Raw genomic sequence first — 24709 nt, 5'->3', positions numbered from 1 at the left:
CCTACACGGATTTCACCAACGTGGAGGGGTGGGCCGATGCTCAGGCGAGGGGGATCCCTCGTCTGGAGCCTCCCCTGGCAGCGCTTCTCTGTCCGGGCGCCGGATGGCTCCTTAACGAAAAGCCGCTGCCCCCCGACCGCCTCCAGAAGCAGATTGTCGGCCTAACGGACAGGGTGTTCGTTTGTGCCTCTCAATCCGCGGCGGCGGTCAACAACATCGCCCTGCTCTCCTCTGCCATGGTCTCCTTGTCGGCTGACAGGGAGGCCTACGGCCCGGAGGAAGCCGCGAGATGGCTGGCGGTTTCCCGCTTTTCCTGCGCCATCCTCCAGTTATGCCAGCCGATAGCCGTTTCGGCCGGCCAGCATATGGCGTGGGCTACCATGATTCAAAGGGTCATATGGCTCTCCCACACTGCGGTGCCGGAACGAGAGCGGGCCAGCCTCGTCCAGGGTCCACTAGCGCCGGATGGCCTATTTGGTCCCAGGTTCTCCGAGGTGCTCGCGCACCAGCAGTCAGTCCGTGAGGATCGTTCCCGGTTCGGGACGATTCTCACGGGCTCCTCCCTCCAGCAGGCTGAGAGGAAGCGGGGTCTAGGCCGGTCCCAGCGTTCCATGGGGCCGCCTCCGACTCCAGCCCCGGTGCAGCAGCCGCAGCCGCCGCGCACGGGGAGAGCAGCAGCGCCACGGACCGGGAAGTTCCGGACGCTTGCTCCTACTTTTTCTTTCCCTATTAAAGAAAAGAGTAAAGACCGTTCGGCCGAACGGCAGTACATGGTACCTAAAGAGCGATATTCCCCAGGCCACCTGCGCCCTACGCTTGTGGTGCGCTCCTCCATGTTGCCTCTTTCCCCCTCAGCCCGGTGGCTGTAGGGTGGCGGTCGGACGGCGTGTTCACATGGCCTCTGGTTCACCTGCTTCTAAGAAGCGGCGTCCCTTGGAGCCTCGTGGACGGATCAGAGACTCGTTGCACGGTCTCCTGGTTCCCCACATTATAGGTGAGGAGATGGGTCCGCGCGCTGTGGCTACAGCCTGCGGACAGCGCATGCGCACAGGTGCTGCGGCCGGACGGCTCGCTCCCTGTTCAGCGGGCACGAGCGCGACGTCTAGACAGCTCGTTGTTTTTACAACTGCTAGTTGTGGTACGTCTCCTACGCTCGCTGAGCCTCCTCCCTTTCGTGGGAAGCCCCCCTTGGTCCACACGCAGTGTGAAGGCGGTAGGGGCAGAGGAATACGGGTTATTCCTGGACGGTCTTCCTCAGCTGTCGGCTCGCCCTCTCTCCAACCGCTATGCGTGTTGGCAAGAGCAGTGCGTTCTGCCATCGTGGTTGGACACCACGTTGAGATGGGGCCATCCCATACAGTTCAAGCGTCGTCCCCCACCCTTTATGGGGTTGGTGGAGACCACGCTACGGGACCCGGCTGCGAGCACGGCTCTGGCAGCAGAGGTGGCACGTCTCTTGGTAAAGGGGGCCATCACTGTCGTTCCCCCCCCACGAGTCTCACCTAGGTTTTTATTCCCGCTACTTCCTGGTTTCCAAGAAGTCAGGGGAAATGAGACCTATTCTGGATCTTCGCGTGTTCAACAGATTCGTTGCCACGAGGAAGTTCAGAATGCTCACGGTCGGAGCATTGTTCCGGTGTGTGAGAGAGGACGATTGGTTCACATCCCTGGATCTCAAGGATGCTTACTTCCACGTCCCTGTTCGGCAGGCGCACAGGAAGTTTCTCCGCTTTGCCTTTATGGGGATGGCGTACGAGTACCAGTGTCTGCCGTTCGGCTATTCCCTGGCGCCGCGCACCTTCTCGAAGTGTGTGGAGACGGCGTTGGAACCGCTCAGACGTCAGGGAAAGAGGATTCTCTTCTACCTAGACGATCTGCTTATTCTGAGCAACTCAGAAGAGACCGCGAGAAGGGACACCATGTTGGTGATAAACCATCTCTCCTTCCTGGGTTTTGCCATCAACTGGGAGAAGAGCTCCCCGCTCCCCAGCCGGCAGACAGTCTACTTGGGGCTTTGCCTAGACTCAGCCACCATGACTGCGATGCTTTCGCCTCCTCGGCGAGACGCCATCCTGTCGGCGCTCTCCCGTTTTCACGTTCGCAGAAACGTGACCGCACTGTCCACCATGCGCCTGTTGGGGCTGATGGCAGCTGCCCACCCCGTGGTCCCCCTGGGTCTGCTTTTTATGCGCAGACTCCAGCGGTGGTTTGCTCGCCAACGGTTGGACCCCAGGCGACACAAGCTCAGGGTGCTCCTCGTCCCCCGTTCGGTGTCGCCAGACCTGGAATATTGGAAAGGACCCTCCGCCCTTCTCAAGGGTGTTCCACTGGGCAGGGTGGCGTCCTACGTAGTGGTCTTCACGGACGCCTCGTTGACGGGTTGGGGAGGAACGTGCCTCTCTCACTCGGTCGGAGACGAGTGGCGCACGCCCCCTACAGCACACATAAATGTGTTGGAGCTCGACGCTGTGAGGAAAGTGCTGTTGCATTTCTTTCACCTGGTGCGCGGCCGCCACGTTCTGATCAGGACAGACAGCGTGTCGGTGGCGGCGTACATCAACAGACAGGGGGGAGTCCGCTCCCCTGCTCTCCACCGAAAGGCGGTCGAGCTCTGGCCTTGGGCTCATCAGTATCTCCGCAGTCTGAGAGCCCTGCATATCGCGGGCGCCCAGAACTTTGGGGCGGACCTCATGTCTCGAGGCGGTCCCCGCCGAGACGAGTGGCGGTTACATCCCGACATTGTCAGACTGATCTGGCAGAGGTTCGGGACAGCGCAGGTGGACCTCTTCGCGTCCCGGGAGAACACGCACTGCAGGTGGTGGTTCTCCCTCAGCCCTCGGGATCTTCCCCCGTTGGGGGTAGATGCGTTGGCACACACACCTTGGCCGCGGACTCTCTTGTATGCGTTTTTCCCCCGCTCCAGCTGATCCTTCCTCTTCTGGAACGGGTCAGACAGGAGAGACTGTCCCTGATATTAGTGGCCCCGGAGAACCGTGCAGCTCTGTGGTTTCCAGAGCTTGCCGCGCTCTCGCGGTCGGCGCCTTGGCCAGTACCATTCAGGCCGGATGCGCTTTCACAGGCCCACGGGACGGTGCACCACCCGCCCGATGTCTCGGGACGGCTGTTGGTTTGGCTCCTGAGAGGTTGATCCTGCAGGGCAAAGGTTTGCCTGAGACGGTTATCAACACTATTCAGAGTGCTCGTGCGCCTTCTACTTCTTCCCTCTATGCGGCGAAGTGGTGCGCCTTCTCTAATTGGTGTGAGACGAACCACGCTGTCCCATCTCAATGCGAGGTGGGAAGCGTGCTTTCGTTTCTGCAAAACTTATTGGAAAAAGGTTTGGCCTTCTCCACTATCAAGGTCTATGCGGCAGCCGTTTCGGCTGGCCATGCAGGCTGTGATGGTGGACCGATCTTCAGCCATCCACTGGTCAAGAGATTCTTGAGTGGGGCTAGACGGGTTAGGCCTGTTTCACGCGTGCTTACACCACGCTGGGATCTCCCCACCGTGTTGCGCGGATTGTCCAGGGATCCTTTCGAGCCTCTCTCCCAGGCCCCTTTGGATGCCCTGTCATTCAAGACGGCGCTCTTGTTGGCCTTGGTTTCTGCCAAGCGGGCCGGTGAGCTAACCGCTCTGTCTGTCAGCCCGAGTTGCTTGTTGCTAAACGAGGACAGCTCCTTCGCGTTGCTCAGACCTAATCCTGCGTTCCTCCCGAAGAACATTAATAGTTCTTTTCGGTCGAGGGATATTGTGCTTAAGGCTTTTCACCCCCCGCCTCATTCTAGTGAGGCGGAGGCGGAGTTGCATCTCCTGTGCCCGGTTCGGGCGTTGGCTATGTACGTGAATCGCTCGGCAGCGTTCCGCTCCACACAACAGTTGTTTGTGTGTTATAGCGACGCTAGCAGGGGCCGCGCTCTCTCTAAGCAGCGGTTTTCTCGCTGGGTATGTGAGGGTGTTTGCCTAGCCTACTCTCGGCAGGGCTTGGCGCCACCGTTGGGCGTTAAAGCTCACTCCACACGGAGCGTGGCCGCTTCAACGGCTCTACTCAAGGGCGTTTCGGTGGAAGACATCTGCGCGGCTGCGTCTTGGTCTTCCCCCGGCCCCTTTGTCCGTTTTTACATGTTAGACATGTCCAGGGGCTCACTCGGCAACTCTGTGCTAGAGTCCGGGACCCCTTTTACGGCTTAAGAATATAGACATGTTCTTTAAAGCGGCGTGGTTGGATTTCCTATCGCCGGCTGGCGAGTTGGTCTTGATTACCAGTCTCTTACTCTCCCACCTTTTTTCAAATGAAAAACAAGGCTAGGGGGTTTTCTATTGGCTCGCCAATTGTCTGGTGGTTTTGTTTACCAGTGAGGCACTCCCGCCGTTTTCTTCAAATAAGAAACGGCCGAGAGAGTCCCATTATTGAAGAGCCGAATTCCGTAGCTCCGCCCCCGGTGGTAGCGGACCTAATGGAAACCGTGTTGCTCTGGTTTTCTTTTCCTTTTCATGGGTTCCATGAAGCACGGAATAGAGCCGGAGTCTTTACAGACTCACTTTTTTCTCCCTTGATCATTGCCTTGCTTGATCTAGGAGGAATTAGTTTTTATAAAGCTGTTGTGTTTTACACTTCCTTGGCTTTTTGAGTCTTAATGTGCTCTGGTGACTTAGGTCGTTTTGACTGGGGTCCAGCAGGAGTACATTGATCGGGCTCCGCTCGCAGCTTCACCTTAGCCCATAAGGCGAAGCCTAGACGGCGTAGCCTACATGAAATAGAACGATAGTTATGTTATTATAACTCTAGTTCTATGATTGTAGGCGTAGCCGTCTAGTTTCCCACCTGCTGTACCCTCCAAATGCTGAAAGAAAAGCGTGGAGGATGAGCGACGGTATACACCGCGTTATATAGACACGATACCGTGGGAAATGTGGGCGGTGCCCACGCTGATAGGTGCATAGTTTGAATTTTCAGCGCGCGCGGGCGCGCGCACGGGACAAGCCCATAAGGCGAAGCCTAGACGGCTACGCCTACAATCATAGAACTAGAGTTATAATAACATAACTATCGTTTTGAAACTCCTGACAGTCGAATCTGAAAAAGAAAAAAACGTTCCTGGGGGCGGGACCATTTAGCTCTAAACCTATTGGTTGCTCTCGGCTGACGTACATTCCAATCACATGTGCCGTTCAACGGGCTGTGCGTGATTGACAGTGCTCTGCCGATGACACGAATAACAAGCAACTTTCGCGGTTGATTTTGATTTCCATTTTCTGGAACCATGGCTGTTTCCCAAAGTGAATGCTGCAGCCTTGCTAGGACGCGTCCTTGCTAGTCGCGTCCTATGGAGATGAGACTCTTTGTAGGGTGTTCGAATTCTCAGTGGTCCACAATATAGTGGACTTAAAATAGGGTACATACGATGTTCCCTACGTGTTACTCCCGTATACCACAATGCAATGCGGTTGTATTTTTCCAGGGGAGAAGAAGAAGCTGAATAACCGCGAAAACTAATGCATTTAATGATGGAGTCTCCGGCTTGTGTTTAGAAATGTCAACAATTTATTTGGGATTTAACATTCAAAATTAATTTAAAAAAACTTGAACAAGGAAATGTAACATTCAACATCAATACAACCTCCAGCCCGGTTTGTTTAGATGATGTCGGCGCATCACGTCACACAAATACCAGGCGCATTTACTGACGCAAATGACGTTTAGAAATGTTAGGCGTAGTGTCCGAATTCTCGTTCCCTATTCCCTATATAGTGCACTATATCATGTACACTATATAGGGAATAGGGAACGATTTCGAACACAGCTTCTGGTTCCAGAAAATGGAAATCAAAATCAACCGCGAAAGTCGCTTGTTATTCGTGTCATCGGCAGAGCACTGTCAATCACGCACAGCCCGTTGAACGGCACATGTGATTGGAATGTACGTCAGCCGAGAGCAACCAATATGTTTAGAGCTAAATGGTCCCGCCCCCAGGAACATTTTTTTCTTTTTCAGATTCGACTGTCAGGAGTTTCAAAACGAGTGGCGTCAGAACACTGCCAATATTCACGTGACTCAAAGCTTGCGCCTGTGTGGTCAAATCTCTGAAAAGTCAGTGCTGAAAAGCCAGTTTTGAAAAAATACGTTGCAATGTCGTAAACGTACACCTTTACAAGTTTTTAAAACTAAATATTCAACCTTTCAAAACGTATTTCTCAATGTATGAACACCTGTTTGCAGAATCCCATTTACAAGGTTTCAAAACCGGGCAACAATGAAATGCACTGTTAGAACAGTGCCAGATTTGAAACTCTGCAAGTGCGCTGGTGAAATTGTTTGAACTTTGAAAATGTGTTAGTGAAAATGATGAAGAAGATAAAATAGAACACAAGATCATGTTTACAGATGTTTGAATTTTATTTTTATTTTTTTTCAGGTTATAATCTCTTTTTTCAGTGTTGCAAAACCTTTTTTACAAGGTGTTGAGTTTTCAAACCCAGACTTACAAGCCTTTGAAACTTTTTTTTTCAGGTTTGAATTATGGCAGGAAACTGACTCCATAGATTCCGGGCCAAAACAACATTTGTTTCACTATGACTCCTTTCAGCTGCTCACCCGTCCTTCTCCTGCAATAAATAAATAAAACGGCTAATAAAACGCTTGAGGTAACGTTTTGAAAAGAGAAAACTTACATTTTATTAGTACATGGTATAAAGATTATGAGCCTTTGATTGATATCCAGAATTTTTTTGCGGAGACACATTCCTGTTCCCCACTTGTATTGGAGTGAACGGAGATATCTACTTCTGGGCCCCTTGAATCGAGGGACCCGTCCACAGCCCGCTTAAACGGCTACAATACCAGGCTTGGCCGCTGAGCACTGGTGGATTGCGGAAGTATGCACTGTTCGTTGGGGCTTGACGAGATGTACCCTGGTTCAAAATGGACCAGGAAATGGGGGTACAGCCCTGGCCACCTTTTTATACTCTTCTCAAAACTCACCCCTTCAACCTTGCCGACTGCCTGTAACCCCCCCCCCCCCCCAACCACACACACACACACACACACACACACTCTTGTTTGTCTCCTTATCTTATTTTTTATTATGTTTGTGCCCTCCTCGGTATGTCTACTCTGCAGATGTATTTCTCACTTCCACAGGTTATAAGAAGCACATGGGAAAAGGTGAAACTGCAACACACACAAAAAATAAATCTGTTGTGCTCATCTCAAACTATTAAGCCAGAATATTTACATTATTATATTACATTACAACTATTACCGTCGTCAAATGACCCACGTGTGACTTAACATGGCATTCGTATAGCCGTAATACATCAAACTTTACAAACTCCACAATAATGTCAAAATAGCGACCAACTCTTTCAAATGAAATCAAAATAGAACACATACCAACGATGCTACGTAAAGCACAAGACGCCGACAGATTTGACTAAATTGTTCTGGATAAAACAGACAGACTTGAAGAAAACGCTGAACCAGCTAGACGTTCATTACTTCCTGGAGGCACGCGATAGGCCGATTAGAACCATGCGTCTTAAAGTGAACACGTCCTGATTAGAAACGCAGCGGAAATGCATATTCCTGGAACACATAATTCTGTAATGCTGACTTAATGCAAAGCATGCACTACCTACCTGTTACATTAAACTTAATGGTCTTAAGACTTTTTCTTACTCACAAAGTTCCTTTGTCTTCAATGTTCCTGCCCATATTGTAAAGCATCCTTTGGTTTTGAAAGGCGGCATATAGATTGAATTTATCATTATTATTAGGGGTCCGAGCAGCGAAGATGCTTGGTCCCTATTGTTTCTGTTCCGTTCGTTTTCACCCCAAATTCTGTAAAAGTCATACTGCAGCCTATACTGTAAGTCGAAAACTCTTGAAATGTTCAGGTATGGTCACCAATAACCCCCACTACCCATAAACCCAAATTTGGTACTGCACCCAAAGGTGGAGTCATTGTAAAAAAGCGCCACGTAAAATATTTAGACCAAGCCTCACAAAAGTTATCGAACAGATTTTTTTTTAATAGTTGCATTTGAGAAATATAGGCCAACAGGCATTCCTGTGGAGGTTGGGGGCATTGAGCCGGAGTGGGCGGTGTTCAAAGCGTCCATTGCTGAAGCAATGGAGGGGCGTGACTTCGCCACTCTATGTAGATTGAGTTGAGGTCTGACGTTAGCCAGGCTACTCGGGTATTGGATTGTCGGTGCCCTTAAAGTAGTTAACTATTATGAAGAAGCATTAACGGCACCGTCAATCTTCAGATTATCTTGTGCGTGCGCAGAGATAATTTGCGCGCTCGCAGTTGATATAATATAATACGCCGGAATGCATGTTTTATCACATTAGTGCTTCATGGCACTAATGTGTCGCCATAGTTGTGTGCTTATCATTCGACATTTTGACCATGTGAATGAGGCTACAGTTCAGGTTTGTCAGTGGCTCAATGGGATAATGCCTTGTACTGGTGAGCCTTTGGTTGAGAGTTTGAATCCTGATTAGAGCATTATGAACAAGCTGAACATAACATTCGGCCATTGCTCTGCAGCCCACTCGCCTGAAAGCCGAGGCACAATATGGCATTAAGGGGAACATCTTCATCAACATCTTTCCTTCATAATTATGTGTCATATTTATATACCTTCCCCTTCCATATATATCTTAAATTAGTTTGTTCTTGACTTTTCATTTTGCTCGGACCCCGTTAATCACCGGTTACGAGTTTAACTGCAAACCAAAGGTTTTATTTGCCTGCCTAACATTTGCAGATGAGAATAAATAGTAATTTTACAAGGGCCTCCTCAACACTTTAAAAACACTACACCACACTACAAATTATTTCTCGATTCTCTTTTAAAAATATGCTGCAGGTAAGATTCAGAGCCATTATTTGAATGTTATTTGTTTGAAATACAACTCCTTGTCCATGGCGCGTCACAGGTAACTTTATAATCACCGCCTCATACAGCACCGGATAGCCATACAATGGAATCTATTGATCTATTCTAATCTATTCATGCATCTGTCTGTGTATTCCAAGAACTTTAACATTGACAATGTCGCAGTGATCAATGACACATTGGGCACTTTGATGAACTGCGGCTATGATCTGCAAATATGCTGCAGGCAAGATTACGAGCTATTATTTGAGTCTAATTTGTTTGAAATACCAAAGCCATCCCTCAGCTAATGTAATGTGTGATGCGCTGTGGGAATACCGATTTTGAGTTTACTGCCCCTGCCTCTATATCAGCCAATTTAGGTTTTAGACCTCTTGGCTCATTTTTCATCAATCAGAACGATGCTACCTCGATTGGTTTGGGGAATTATCTCGCCTGCTGATTACAGGTGTGTGAAATGCAGCACTTATCAATGGTAGAGCAGTGCATAGGGATGGAAGGAGAAGAGAGTGAGTTGTCATTCTTTTTGGTTTGTTTGGAGGTTGCTGCATAAACAATCAATAGGATTTGATGGGGGAAAATAAGTTTAGAGGGGACTGGTGATGTCCCCTTGTATATAAAGTACCAGGTGATGTCCCCTAGTACATAAAGGACCATGTGTTGTCCCCTAGTAAATAAAGGACCAGGAAGGAATACTATTGCAGCCATGTACAATCTCCTTTTGTAATACTGCCGTGTGTGATTGTGTTACAAAATGGGGTGAACTTTTTTTCTACAAGTCACAATGTCAAATCAACACTGTTGAAATCACTCACTTTGTGTCAGTCAGTGTCACACACTGCCTGACATATCTGGTGTATTTGATTTACAACATTTTCCTTCTGGGTTGAGCATGAGGCCTGCATGTCTAATGTGGTCTAATTATCCCAGCAAATCAGTCTGCTTCCATGTCTGTTCTGAATCTGTCTGGAATTCAACTTGTGAATAGTGCAGATGCAATATGCAAAGAACTGTCAAACACCTGCTTTGTAATTGGCAGTCTTTCCATCCTTGATTAGCAACCTGTGGTGTCATATTTTAAAGTTTGCACAGCAGGAACAGATTGGGTTTTATACATGCAGAACTAAGGCAGGAAATGTAACTTTTCCTAAATGGACAGATGTATGAGAAGTTTAAGTTTCGTTAAAAAATTAAATAAAAAATAACATTTGACCAGGCATTTAATGCCCTCATAATTGACACTGAACAAAACTCTCTTTCTCACACTCTCTCTCATCTGCAGCTTTGAGAAGATGATCAGTGGCTTCTACATGGGCGAGTTGGTTCGCCTCATCCTGGTGAACATGGCCAAAGAGCAGATGATCTTCCAGGGTCAGGTGACCCCCGGCCTGCTGACCAGGGGCAGCTTCAACACCGGCCACGTCTCTGCCATCGAAGACGACAGGTGAGGCTGTAGGTGGGGGCACGGGGGGTAGGGGAGAGGCGGTAGGGGGTATAGGTGGGGGAGAGACAGTAGGGGGATATAGGAGGGGTATGAGTGTTGGAAAGACCGGTATGGGTGGGGGCGGGACTCCACAGGAGGAGATATTGGAGGGGGAGAAATGGGAGCTGGGTGTGAGTGGGAGACAGAATGGTCTCCGTGGATGAGAGACGGGAGGGGATATGGGGGATTGAGTGGCGGCCGGAGGAGGGAGAGATGGCTGGTGGAGCCTGAGACATGGGAGGATTTGTTTAGGGAGGATTAGACAGGTGGAGGTATGGCTCTTGGAGAGTTGTGAGGATGGATTGGGAAGAGACAATGTTTCCCAGATCATGTGATCAATGAATGATGGCTCAAGTTAAATCAGGAAAGACGAGTTGGGTTGACATGGCGATAGGATGACATGAATGGGACTGGAGCTGCTGATGCTCTGAGTGTAGGCTGCATGATGAACCTCTTTGTACGGTGGAGGTGGGTTTAATATAAACTTGGATTTATATAGCACCTTTCATAGTCCCTCAGATTGCTTAACAGAATTGGGGAGGGGGGGTAGTTTACATGAGGGAGCAGCTGAATGACGCAGAAGAGAAGCGAGCAGCCGTAATTACACTGAAGGAAATAATTATGTATCTCAGGATGCGTGTGAAGGCAGGGAAAAAACGGAACAGGGCAGTCATCTTCCTGTCTGTACTTGCACTATAGCTTCATGAGGCCTGTAGATATCGGGGTTCGAACCTGGAACCCTGCTGCTGGGAGTGAGCCCCCAACCACCACCACTCGACGATCCAGATTATCGTCTGTTGGAGGTCAGCGTGTGTGAACCCTCTTAGAGTTTCCACTAGAGCTGAATGATTTGGGGAAATTATCAAATTGCAATTATTTCAAGCAATATTGCGATTGCAATTTAGTATGCAATTTTGTCTTTTTTTAAGTTCCTAACGCTCTGTATTATTCACTAAACAAGCAATAAATTATTCTATAGTGTGACCAACACAACATTGGAAGATTTCAACATATAAACTGATCTTACCTTTAGGCCAGGCCTATGTGTTGAGATGAATTGATTCATGAATTGATACTATAACATATTTATTCAACTATGATAATATATATAATATTATAATATAATAAATATGATATTATTAAATAAATGCAAAACTTACTGAACTCCAGTCAGTATTTTTTTTTAATCCCAGCCTTTGTGATTTGCAAATCGCGTTCTACTACATCGCAATGTTGGTTTGAATTCGATTAATCGTTCAGCGCCTAGTTTCCACGACACTCAATGTGCCTCTCCTCCGGTTGCCAGGGACAACGCCGGTCTGCTGGCCGCCGAGACGCTCCTGCGGGGGCTGGGGCTGAGCCCGTCCACGGAGGACTGCGTGGCCACCCAGCGGGTGTGTCAGGTGGTGTCCACCCGCTCCGCCCACCTCTGCGCCGCCTCGCTGGTGTCGGTCCTGCGGCAGATCCGCGACAACAAGGCCGCTGAGAAGCTCCGCACCACCATCGGCGTGGACGGCTCCGTCTACAAGAACCACCCCCAGTGAGTATACAGTGCCCCCACCTGCCCCCCCCCCCCCTCCCCCACATTGAGAACGGGGAGCCCCAGGGGGAAACGCCAGGGGAGGGGCCGCCTTCACGCCTGTTGTGCCTTTTTTTGTGCATTTGTTTAACGACATGTCCTCAAAGCACATAATACAGGGGTTCTCGAAGATTTGACAGCTGAAGGCCAATTTAGGAACCCAGAATTTGACTGAGGGCCGCCAGAGGAAAAAGAATTAGGCGGGAAACGCCGTCAGCATCCCAGTGGGGAAAAAAAACATTGCACCCTGGACCTCTGGGAGTGAGGTCAAGTGAGGTCTAAATCACGAAACTGAGGTTCATCCTTTCAAAGTAATGTACAGTCAGATTAAAACTAACAAATGTAACAGGATTTAATTGAAAGCTAGAGAGAGTCAACTTTTCTCTTTATATTTATTTATTTTTTGTGTAATTTAATATTGATATAATAATAAAAAAATAAATATATATATTTTTTTTTACTTACATCTGTTTGTCAATGCGGGCCACCAGGAATGTTTTTGCGGGCCGCCATTGACCCGCGGGCCGCACTTTGAGAACCAATGTTATAATATATCCATAATATAACTAGCGACAGAAGGCGTACAAGTAGACATCTGAACATTGCAATGTTATCCCGTAATCCTTCAGTATCATGTACAATGCGTGTTGTAAATCTCCTGTGGGCCGTCAGTGGCAGAAGGCAATAATGCGCACATAATATGCCGTCTCACACAAGGCAAGATAAGACGGTACGACTCAAAGCATGTTATTGCCCATGTTCTTTTCAGCGAGTTGACCTTCTGATTGTTCCTAGGTATTGTTTCCTCGTTGTGTATCCATTCCTTTCTATACTGTGTATAGACACGCTCTGTAAACAGACTTTCATAATGTGACTCTGTGACTCACTCTCCGTCGATTCCGTTCAATGTTTCCTTTTATCTTGGTAGCGCTCAAGACTTCGCTATGACAATAGCGTGCCGATGTGGACGAGCCACTAGGATTGATGTTGAAGCCGACTGCCTCTGTGGTAGAAAATAACCGAGTTCTATCACTTCAACTAAATAAGAGGGCTTGAAGAATCGGGGAGTCCGGATCAAGTATGACAAGAGGCTTTTTTCTTTTTTTTTGGGATTTATTTGAGCATTTTAGTGCTTTATTATAGAGAGGAAGGTATGGGAGATAGAGGGGAGGACATGCAGCAAATGACCACGGGCAGGACTCGAACCCGGGTCGCTGCGTTTTAGGACTGAGCCTACATGGCACGCGCTCTGCACGGTGAGCCACCAGGGCGCCGTATGACAAGAGACTTTATTGTTACCCGCGAACAAGCAACAACGAAGCCGAGGGAGGTTTACAAAGACACTGCCGATCATCATCTAATTGATATATAGGCCTGATAACACTCATAGTTGTTATAAAAAGTAGTGGTTAATTTCTCCCATACCTCCCGCCTCCACCTCCGTCTCACAGGTTCGCCCGCAAGCTCCACAAGATGGTGCGGCGGCTGGCGCCCGACTGCGACGTGCGCTTCCTGAGCTCGGGGGACGGCAGCGGCAAGGGCGCGGCCATGGTGACGGCGGTGGCGTACCGGCTGGCCATGCAGCACGCCGAGCGCCAGCGCATCCTGGAGCCCCTGCGGCTGGGCCGGGAGCAGCTGCTGGAGGTGAAGAGGAGGCTGGAGGAGGCCATGGAGCAGGGCCTGGCCAAGGAGACCCACCAGCAGGCCAGCCTCAAGATGCTGCCCACCTATGTCCGGGCCACGCCCGATGGCACAGGTGAGCTGGAAAGAATCTGAAGAAAGCATGAAGGCATGAAAGGCATGAAGCAGCTGAAAAGGTGCTTCATGCCTTCAGGCTTTCTTCAGTATGTCTGCTTAAGCAGACAGGCAGACAGGCAGCAGCTGCTAAGAAAAACGACCTAGTACCTAAACTGCTGGATCGAATACTTGGGAGCTGTAGGATTCAGAAAGACAACGTTGGTAGAATTATCAGTTCATTATCTTTTTTTTGTTTTGAGCATTTTGTCTGAGATATATTCCATATTCCCAGTTGTCTTTACAGTATCTCTGCAATGGTTGAGGAGTAGTAAACTGTGTGCAGCAAAACATATGTCTATGATCCTTTGGAACATAGACAAAGATGCTTGGCAATATAGATTTTTATTTTTCTCTTCATTGATTTCAATTCGGTTTAAACCTGCAAAGAGTATTGATTAACTACCTTGTCACTGTATAGTTTAATGCGCCCAAGTGAATCTGTGCCAGGGTTGAAGTCCCATCTTCTTTCTCCAGCTCCTTTATTGATTTCAGATTCCCTGTATGTGTGTGTGTGTTGTGTTTTATAACTCTCAACGCTGTTGCGTAGAAACAACTCATTACACTTTTAATAAGCTTTCTTACTTGCAACGGTTCACTTGCCTAAGGGCGAATTTAGGATGCGGCCATGGTATCAGTGACACTTTGGCTCTTTGAATGGCATGCTGCCAATCAATGGTTGTTAATCCAGGTATTTATATTTAAAGTGTATAAATTTGCCTAAACTGGAAACAATTTTCTACCTCATGTATACTTTGCTGCTAATTTCTGAAAATTAGAATTTTGATCTATTAAGAATTGAAGAGAAATGTTAAGATACAATGCACCGACCTTAAAGATTAAATTAAATTACAATTTATATTTTTCCTTGAACTTGGTTTACATGGTACGATTTATATTGCATTTGGACATTTGCAAAAGACAACATAAAAAGAGTCCAAGTCTGTATCTAAATGTGGTCCACTAAGAGGTTGAAAAACATTTAAACTACTAAAACAACCAAGAAGTTGTGTAGTCTGATGGAGCTGGGGTTAAACTCGATGTTCACGCTTGGTTTTTCTGATGCAGTCTCTCTGTAATTGAGCTCAGTAAGCAGGGATAAGATGCATCACTTGATGGTATGCTGTGCTAAGAGGTGGTTTTATATGTTTTCCTGAGGTTCTCTTAACAGAGGTTGATCGATTTAGAAGCTCTGGTGGTGCATTTCACCTACTGTTGATGCGTTGCTTGTGTTTTAAGTCTGCATCGTCCATTGATATCACCAAGGAAGGAGTCCGGAGATGCTAATTTAATGCGCTGGGCACACGCAGCTATAGCTTCTGACAAGCCTAAGACTGATTGCTAATTGGAGGGATGTCAACAATAATCACAGCGCACCGTCCAGACTCCAACAACAGGAATGTAAGGAGATTGATCTTGATGACGGAAGTCATTTAGAATCCATAATGTGTGTGTGTGTGTGTGTGTGTGTGTGTGTGTGTGTGTGTGTGTGTGTGTGTGTGTGTGTGTGTGTGTGTGTGTGTGTGTGTTCTCACTAGAACACGGTGACTTCCTGGCTCTTGACCTTGGGGGGACGAACTTCCGAGTGCTCCTGGTGCGCGTACGGAGTGGGAAGAAGCGCAGCGTGGAGATGCACAACAAGATCTACAGCATCCCGCAGGAGACCATGCAGGGCACCGGGGAGGAGGTACGCCTGCTCGGCCCTCTGGGGGGGGGATTCTGAGCAACGAGAGGGCCGGGTGTTTTGTGTGGGGGAACGATCGACGTTGTGACTGATGAGAGGATTTCCTTTGAGGGAATGAGCATGACTAAAGCTTTGTTGATGGGGTTAGTTTAGTTTTGCTTTTTTATTTCGAACATGTTCGAGTATATAAACTGACAAACAAACAAAACCAATGACAATAGTCAAAACAACAATAGAAATAGTCAAATTATGTCCGAATAGGAGTGGGATGAAGCATATGCTTATTTAAACCTACCCCTTCCTCACTACTCAATTAACTACCTAATTTATCTTTCTCCCTAAACATACATATTTACTAGAGCTGTCAGTTAAACGCGTTATTAACGGCGTTAACGCAAACCAAATTTAACGGCGTTAAAAAAATTATCGCGCGAATAACGCAATTACTTTATAAAAAAAAAAAATTTTTTTTTTTTTTTTTTTTTTTTCTTTGGCTCAAAACAAAGAAGCAGTAGCCTGACTGCTATGTTCAAATGACATTTGTTCAAAGCAGTCGTTTAATTGCACTATAGGCTCTTTTTTTGTATCGTCCTGTTTTGATCAGTGTATATGCCAATGTTGTTATCAATAAAAAATCATTTGCACAAGGCAAGCCGATGCACTTCACCATGTTGATAAGAGAATTAAAATGAGAAGAATTATGTGACAAAAAAATCAAGGGATATTTAGCATAGAAAAAGAATTTGCGATTAATCGCGATTAATTAGAGTTAACTATGACATTAATGCGATTAATCACGATTAAATATTTTAATCGCTTGACAGCTCTAATATTTACATAATGCATATTTACAAAAAATAGAAAATAAATAGATTAAATAAACAAATATATCAAACATTTATCATTTATGAAATGGGTTACTTCCTAACATGAATCGAGAGAGTGTGTGTGTGTGTGTGCGTGCGTGCGTGCGTGTGCTCATCTGTATTTGTCGTCCTAGCTCTTCGACCATATCGTCCAGTGCATTGCGGACTTCTTGGAGTACATGGGAATGAAAGGGGCTGTCCTTCCCCTGGGTTTCACCTTCTCCTTCCCCTGTCAACAAAGACAACTTGACCAGGTGATGCACCCGATCATCCACCCTGGTGGATGTTGACCCCATCATGCATTCTTTCTTTGATTATATTGTTGCAACCATGAAGGCCAAACACTACAATACTACACACACTACCCCGTCATCTAATCTCAGCGTCTCTGTCCAACACACTAAGGGAATCCTTCTGAGATGGACAAAGGGATTCAAGGCGACGGGCTGTGAGGGGGAGGACGTGGTCACCCTGCTGAAAGACGCCATTCGACGTAAAGAGGTCTGCTCACAGCTTCACGTATTGCCTTGGAAGATTCTTCGGAATGTTTTATTCGCTCTGGCCCTTTTCATAAAGAACATGGAAGGCTGCCGCTAATGTGGTGGTGGTGAATAATTTTTACATTATGGTTCAACTTGGGCTACCTCATTTATCCAAAAAAACAATTGTAGCTGGGAGCAACCGTGCTACCAATTAGAAAGTGTACCTCCCGCCCATAACACTACACCCACTACATAACATAACAATGCATATCAACCACAGCTTGGCTGTTTGTTATACTGTTTTCTCACACTGTTCTTATGCACCGCATAAGCAGTCCCTCGCTTAATTATTGTCATGTATAGTATCCTTCTTTGTACATCATTATTTCCCTGCATATATATATTTTTTTTGCATTCAATCTCCTGAGGGAACCTTCCCGGGGGATTAATAATGTTCCTATCTATTTATCCATCCATCTATCTTACTCGCCTTTCCTCGTGTCCCGGCCCACAGAAGTTTGACCTGGACGTGGTGGCGCTGGTCAACGACACCGTTGGCACCATGATGACCTGCGGCTACGAGGACCCCCTGTGTGAGGTGGGCCTCATCGTAGGTGAGCGGCCAACGGTGCGCCATGCCGAGTGTAGAGGGTGATAATAAGCACGCGATCCAGGGCAGAGGCCACCTGCTGTGATGCCTGCAGTCAATTATATTATCCTAAGAACAGCGGATGGAAATAAGGGCACACCACATCAGCTTTGCACATGAATTGGCCGTTACGACCTGCAAGTACAAGACTTGAGTGAATAAAAAAAGGAAGATAATAATGTAGCTATCATTTTCACCAATCATGAGGGATATTATTATTCGGCCCTGTCTAAAAGCCGATAACTAACTTATTGAAGATAGATTGTCACATCAAAGCTCCAGGAGGAAGATGGAGTGTTTATGTCCTAATTGTTCTCATCTGATATAATTTCTAAAACTGTAATGCAAACAAAAATAACCATAAATGCTTGAGAGATAAAAAACACAATGCCAGAGTTAAATGTCTCCGGGGCACTAATCACACACCAATGGCGACGTCAAACGCGCAAGGCGACAGCCAGCATGTGTTCTGTGTCTTTCTCAGTGACACCTCTACACTCTCAGGCTAGGAGGAGCCGGGTGTCGCGCTAGCAACCTTCAGGTTACCAGCCAACCTGCTCTACCTCCTGAGTCAAATGCCTCCCCAAAGAAAAGATTTCTGAGGGAATTACCATCTTGCCCTTTTTCTAACTTTTTGTTTTTGTCCTTTAAAATGAATCAGCCTTATCAAATTCAGTCCGTTCTTTTTAATTATCAGACAGCCCCTAGGCTGTTTTTTTTTACATTTCTTGGTTTGTATGATTGCACTTTTGGAGAAAACTCATTAAAGTAGCCCTGTTTGCTGTCAGACACTCATCAGACACTAATAACGAGCATGGAATGTTACGATCAGGATTCTCCTTTAGGCCCTGAGATGAACTACACGTTCGTTAGTCTCTTTCAACAGGGCTCCACAGACAGGCGGCCTTGGCTGCACACTATTAAATAGCCCACTGCTTACGACTGTATATATGCTACTGATCACATCTTCTATTGATTTCCAATGAATATCACGGTCGAATGAGAGGGTCCACTTTTGTTGTCAGTATACTGGGCACTTAAGGCTTAGTTATGCTTCCACGTCTACGAAACACAAGGGTGTTTACGGAGCCGTTACGTCCTTTCGGAAACTCCATGCGTTAACCGCAAGGGCCTGACGTGCGCCTCCCAAAAATGTTAACCTTGCGACGCAGCAGCAAGGGCTGTGATTGGTCAGGTTCACGACTGTACCGAAGCGTCTGAATGGTCATCGCGTTGCGTCGACGTGGAACCATAACTGAGCCTTTAGGGTTAAGCCCGGACCCCCTTGTGGTTGGAAGCCACATTTTCCGCTGGAGATACATACGACACTGTATCCTTCTCCTGTGGTACCAGGCACGGGCACCAACGCCTGCTACATGGAGGAGGTGCGGAACGTGGAGCTGGTGGAGGAGGACGAGGGCCGCATGTGCGTCAACATGGAGTGGGGGGCGTTCGGGGACGGCGGGGAGCTGGACGAACTGTGCGCCGAGTTCGACCGCGTCGTGGACGAGAGCTCCAACAACCCCGGGAAACAAAGGTACAGGATGGAGGGCCGAGGGCCAGAGTTTCCTACGCCATGGGTTTTGAATATGAGACGGTGCACTTCAATCCCCCCAGAGTGGGGGGAGGGGCTCAGTCACACCACCTCGTGGAATTTAAAGGTGACATTATACCACCAGGTGCAGGTGCACATCGCCTCCGGGATGTGCACTCAGAGAGAAGAAAGGATCAACAAGAAAGGATGTATGTCTTTGCATTGGAGCTCTTTCTACAGCAGGGACCAATTTAATTGGTCTCATGCTATTTCTAGGATTTGTCTGGGTTTCCTAGTACTGTTGCCTCTGTTCTAAGCAATGGAATGTACTTTGTATGTACTTTCTATTATGTCACCTATGATCCTACCTTGTCGCTTTCTGCTTCCTACACGTTACGCTTCCTGCACACTAATTTGCTTCTCATGGAACAGAGGCACTAAGGCTATTCGCAATACCATCCTACCATTTGTTTTTCTTCTATAGCAAAATAACATTTTGCTGGTGCACTTATGGAGTAAAGACGTCATATCTCACTTACCTCAAAATATTGTCAACAGCAGGGAAAAAGCAAGGAAAGAGAACCCAATCCATTTGGATCTATGCTGAAGCGCGGGGAACGCAATCAGCCATCTTGTCTGCTACAATGTGCGTGTTCTCAAGAGTACATGGAGTACTCAAGGGTCGGCGATGACATCAGAACACATTCTATTTCTTGTGCTTTGCAGGAGCAGTTGTCCTTATCAAGAAGAAAGGATGCATGTCTTTGCATTGGAGCTCTTTCACGTGTAGGGCATCTATTATTGTGACTAGACAAACTAGTCACACAATACAAAAAGGACTTGGTTTCCGACACTAGTCGCTATTTTCAAAGTTCCAACTAGAATCTGATTATAATATATATATATTTTTTTACTATTACTTTGTCATGTTCCCCCCTCTCTTTCTGTAACTCTATTTGCCTCTCTGCCTGTTGACCCCTCACTCTGTCTGCCTCTCTCTGCCCGTCTCTCTGCTTCTCTCTGTCTCTTCGCCCGTCTCTCTGTCTCTCTGCCCCTCTCTCTGTCTCTCTGCCCCTCTCTCTGTCTCTGCCCCTCTCTCTCTGCCTCTCTCTCCGCCTCTCTGTCTCTCTGCCTCTTCGCCCGTCTCTCTGTCTCTCTGCCCCTCTCTCTGTCTCTGCCCCTCTCTCTCTGCCTCTCTGTCTATCTGCCCCTCTCTCTGCCTCTCTCTGCCTCTCTGCCCCTCTCGCTCTGCCTCTCTCTGTCTCTGCCCCTCTCTCTCTCTCTCTCCCTGCCTCTCGCTCTTTCTCTTTGGCTCTCTGCCCCTCTGTCTCTCTGCCCCTCTCTGTCTCTCTGCCTATGTCTCTTTGCCTCTCTGCCCCTCTCTCTCTGTCTCTCTGCTTCTCTGCCCTCTCTCTGTCTCTCTCTCAGGTATGAGAAGATGATCAGTGGCATGTACCTGGGTGAGATTGTGCGGAACGTGCTGCTGGAGTTCACCGCCAAGGGCCTGCTGTTCTGCGGCAAGCCTACTGAGAGGCTGAAGACACGGGGCATCTTCGAGACCAAGTTCCTGTCCCAGATCGAGAGGTGAGCCTCTTTAGGGTTGGTTACGTGGACAAGAGCTCAATATTAAAACTATTCCATCTTTATTATCGATTTGTCTAAGGTAACTGGACATTCAGACATTGGGCCTCTCTAGAGGGCTAGGGTTTACATAGTTTACTATCCTGCCGCTGGTAATTTGTACTAAAATAATTAATACAGGCTTAATCACTTTGAGATTGTGTTCAGCTATGTGTGTACACTCTTACCAAATAATTTCTTTGTGTAGGCAGATTCCAATTCTTTATTTGTAGAATAATGAAGGAGACAGAACCAATGAGTTGTTGTTATATCTAATAATAATGGTCGATGCAACAGCAGTTTTAATTGGTAACTTATGGGACATACTGCTGCAATATATCTGCAAGACCTTTAACGCCTACAGTAATCAGGTTCAGCCATGGCAAAGCGTAGTACTGTAAAATGGGACCGTGTTTGCGTTGTACATAATCAATAAGCACGTATTCACAAGGTCAAAGTGTTTTAGCCTGTAACTTTCCGTTTATTTATATCCTTCTGATAAAGAGAAACTTCTCTCGAGGACACGTCGGACAGCGAAATATTTGATTTAATCTTAAAGCATAATCATGGGAAAAGTACTGGCAGCAAAATTACCAAGGATACATGTGAGACAATAGATAAACAAGATTCTTATAGGGAAACGTTTTCATTGTGGGTAGGGAGTGGGAGTGACCTTAGGCCAAGTAAATTTGTAATACAATAGGTGGAAATTGGACATGTCTGCATGTCTGTAAGACATGGCTGTAAACAAGTTTACTGGAGCCAGACTCACTGGCTCCAGTGGGAACTCAAATCCGAATTACCTTAACCTCTCTCAGTTAAAAGAGAGGAAGGGATGCGTTTTAAGGTACAGGGAGAATGTATACAGTTCCTTCTAATGTGCATAATAATTATATAAACAAGGTTAATATAATTTGTATATGATTGTATATTTATAGTTATGATTGATATTTCCACGACGCCTTATAATTAGAATTAGAAAAGAGAGTGCACCTTTTTGTAATTTTTCTTCATAGTCAATGTTCATATGTTGCTACATATGGCGACACATTAATGCCATAATTGATATAAGTGCGAATTTAATTTTGGCACTATGGGGGAGGGAACCAAGGCAGGGCGGGCTTTCCTATGATTAGCCGTTTCTGAAGCGCGATATTTGATTGACAGCCCTCAACCCTCCTCTCATTCAATTCTGAATTGTACAGTAAATGGCTGAAACGATAGTTACGTATTGTAACTCCAGATTCTATGAGTACAGCGCAGTCTTTTAAGCGTCGGCCTCATTGTCCTTTAAATAGCTGAAGAAAAGCTGTTGATTGGGAGCAGAACGTCCGCCGGTGTAAGTGCCATATTGGCTCGGCTACCAGATCGGCTCGGGGTCCGTCGTCTGCTGATTACACGCGGACGTAATTGAGGCCCACGCTGTTGGTCGGGGATTACAAATTTTTCAGTGCTACGGCTCACGCCTAGGGATAACCCAATAGCGATAGCCTTAAAAGGCTGCGCCTATACTCATAGAATCTAGAGTTACAATAAGTAACTATCGTTTCAGCCATTTACTGTACAATTCAGAATTGAATGATAGGAGGGCTGCGGAGGGCTGTCAATCAAATATCGCGCTTCAGAAACGGCCAATCATAGGAAAGCCCGCCCTGCCTTGGTTCCCTCCCCCATAGTGCCAAAATTAAATTTGAGCGAGAGCGTAAAAACATCTTTCGCGAGAGGTTTTGCGCACGCTGAGGTAATTTGCACGCGCGAGAGGCTGTTTTGCGCGCGCTGAGGTAATTTGCGCGCGCGAGAGGCTGTTTTGCGCGCGCAGAGATCATTTGTCATTTCCTCACAGAACGCTCGCCAGCTGATGAGAGTTGTTGGATGCTGTGCATTTGTTTAGCGCAGTGAGACTCTAGCTGCGTTTATGCACTCCTCTCACCTCTAGAAAATTCTGGCCGTGGTATGCATTATTATAAACTTTGAGGCCGGTGGGTGTTGCTAGTTATTCCACTTTTGTTCTTGTTGTACATGACCCTTGTGTGTATTTACTGTTATAGATTTCGTGAGATAGCCGGCATTGGTTTTATTGAGATCAACAGGCCAGTTTTCAGCCACACCACATAAATTAAACCCAAATCAAACAAACACAATTTAATTCCCTGAATGTAATTCTTCATCATCTCCCCCCCCTACGTACGACTTCTCATGGTTTCTTCCCTCTCTCCCTGCCAACGTCCTGCCCCCCCTCCGGCGCTCCCGCCCTCTGATTGGTGGTGGTCCCAGTGACCGGCTGGCCCTGCGGCAGGTGCGCTCCATCCTGCAGCACCTGGGCCTGACCAGCTCCACGTGCGACGACAGCATCCTGGTGAAGGAGGTGTGCGGCGTGGTGTCCCGGCGGGCCGCCCAGCTCTGTGGCGCTGGCCTGGCCGCCGTGGTGGACAAGGTGCGGCGCAACCGCGGCCTGGAGCACCTGCGCATCACCGTGGGGGTGGACGGCACGCTGTACAAACTGCACCCCCAGTAAGGAGCTCCGCCCCCGCCGCCCCCCCGAGGGCAGTGCCGCTAGCGTTGTCAATTTCCTTTAAATTACATTTAGGGCGTTTAGCAGCCGCTTTTATCCAAAGCGACTTACAATTAGTACATTTGTCAGTAGAAAAGGACACAATATATTGCTGTCGATACAGCAAGGATGTTCAGAGAACCAAGTGCCAAGCACTTACAATTGTTGGGTAAAGCCATTGTCCGAATGCATCAAAGATAGCTAGGATAAGATGCTACACAATGCTAAGTGCTGTTTTTAAGTGCAAGGACGTACAACATAAAATGTTGTATTTGCCTCATTAGCACCACCAACACCACCATCATCATAAGCATAACTTCCAACGTCAACACCACATCACCACTAACAATACTACCACCAAGAACACCGGTCATTTTGCCTTACCTAGGCTTACTATTCATACTTTCTAAGTATTTAAACTCCCACATACACACAAATGTAGAGTATGCAAAATATAAACCTATCAAAATCTACATTGAAATTTTATTTTGTGCGGTAGGAAACGGTAGGAATGAAATTTCAACCGATGCAGGTTGGCCTCACATTCATGCATTTCCTGACACTTTTCAAATGGGCACAAACAAGATGTCCTAATTTGTACAACAGTATAATCTTTGCTTCTGGCGGTTCAGAGCCCGACTGCTCATGTCTGTTTTTAGCCTGTAATGGCTTGCTCTTAGTGATGATTGTCCAGGCGTCCAACTGAGGTAGTTGAGCGAGTTGAGTTAAGAATCGAAAACCGCTTTTTAGTAGTGAATGCAAGGCACCATGCAAGGCATGTTTCTCCAGTAATGGGTGATGTTACCAATAATAGAATCCACCACTAGAGATGGGGTACATTGTAAAGGCATCTTTTACCCTAAATATCTCCCCCTCTCTCTCTCCCTCTCCCCCTCCCCCTCCCCCTCCCCCTCCCCCTCCCCCTCCCCCTCCCTCTCTTCCTCTCTTCCTCTCTTCCTCTCTCCCTCTAGTTTCTCTGGGATCCTGCGAGAGACGGTGCTGGACCTGGCTCCCGGCTGCGAGGTGAGCTTCCTGCAGTCGGAGGACGGCAGCGGGAAAGGCGCAGCGCTGATTACCGCCGTCGCATGCAGAATGAGGGACGCCGCAAAGCACTGAACACCAACCCCCTGCCCACCTCCCCCTCCCCCCCAGGGTAGACGCAGAGAGAACAGCTCTGTGGGACGGTTATATTTAGTACGGACGTGGTTCATCTCAAACCGTGTGTGTCTGGTCTGTATGTATGGATCTAACCTAACCATGCGAGAAACCACTCACAGGACATTGGATGCGAGTAACCAAATGTGTAAGATTAAAAGATGAGAGCTCCCATCCGTGGGGCGAGGCAAAGACCCAAGATTTAATGCTACAAGGCGGTTTTGGAACCGCCGTCCAAACCCTGCCTCGCCAGATAGAACTGGACTTAGAGGACCTAACGCTAGAAGGGAAAATCTGTCAGAATATCACCAATGGGAAATATAACTAACAGTATGATATACAATATGTTATGCATCCCAAATATGTACAATTTCTGTAATGAATAGGTTTAGAGTAATGCCTTTTGT

At 47.3% G+C, this 24709-nt stretch overlaps 1 protein-coding gene across 2 annotated transcripts in view; it reads left to right on the top strand.

The window, feature by feature from the left end:
* Nucleotides 1–24494, top strand: part of hk2 (hexokinase 2) — a 37015-nt gene extending 12521 nt beyond the window's left edge. For both annotated transcript variants that reach the window (XM_030357632.1, XM_030357631.1), the window contains 11 exons: nt 10188–10349; nt 11695–11928; nt 13419–13723; nt 15300–15448; nt 16446–16565; nt 16717–16812; nt 17308–17407; nt 18796–18979; nt 20405–20560; nt 22871–23107; nt 24119–24494. In XM_030357632.1, coding sequence (XP_030213492.1) covers nt 10188–10349; nt 11695–11928; nt 13419–13723; nt 15300–15448; nt 16446–16565; nt 16717–16812; nt 17308–17407; nt 18796–18979; nt 20405–20560; nt 22871–23107; nt 24119–24263 — 1888 coding nt within the window. In that variant the 3' untranslated portion in view covers nt 24264–24494. The remainder of the gene's footprint in view (nt 1–10187; nt 10350–11694; nt 11929–13418; nt 13724–15299; nt 15449–16445; nt 16566–16716; nt 16813–17307; nt 17408–18795; nt 18980–20404; nt 20561–22870; nt 23108–24118) is intronic.
* Nucleotides 24495–24709: the final 215 nt, after the last annotated feature.

Source organism: Gadus morhua, chromosome 6 (assembly GCF_902167405.1).
Source record: "Gadus morhua chromosome 6, gadMor3.0, whole genome shotgun sequence".
NCBI classification, from domain to species: Eukaryota; Metazoa; Chordata; class Actinopteri; order Gadiformes; family Gadidae; genus Gadus; species Gadus morhua.
Note: the sequence above shows the minus strand (reverse complement) of the source record. Positions and strands in the feature narration are given on the sequence as shown.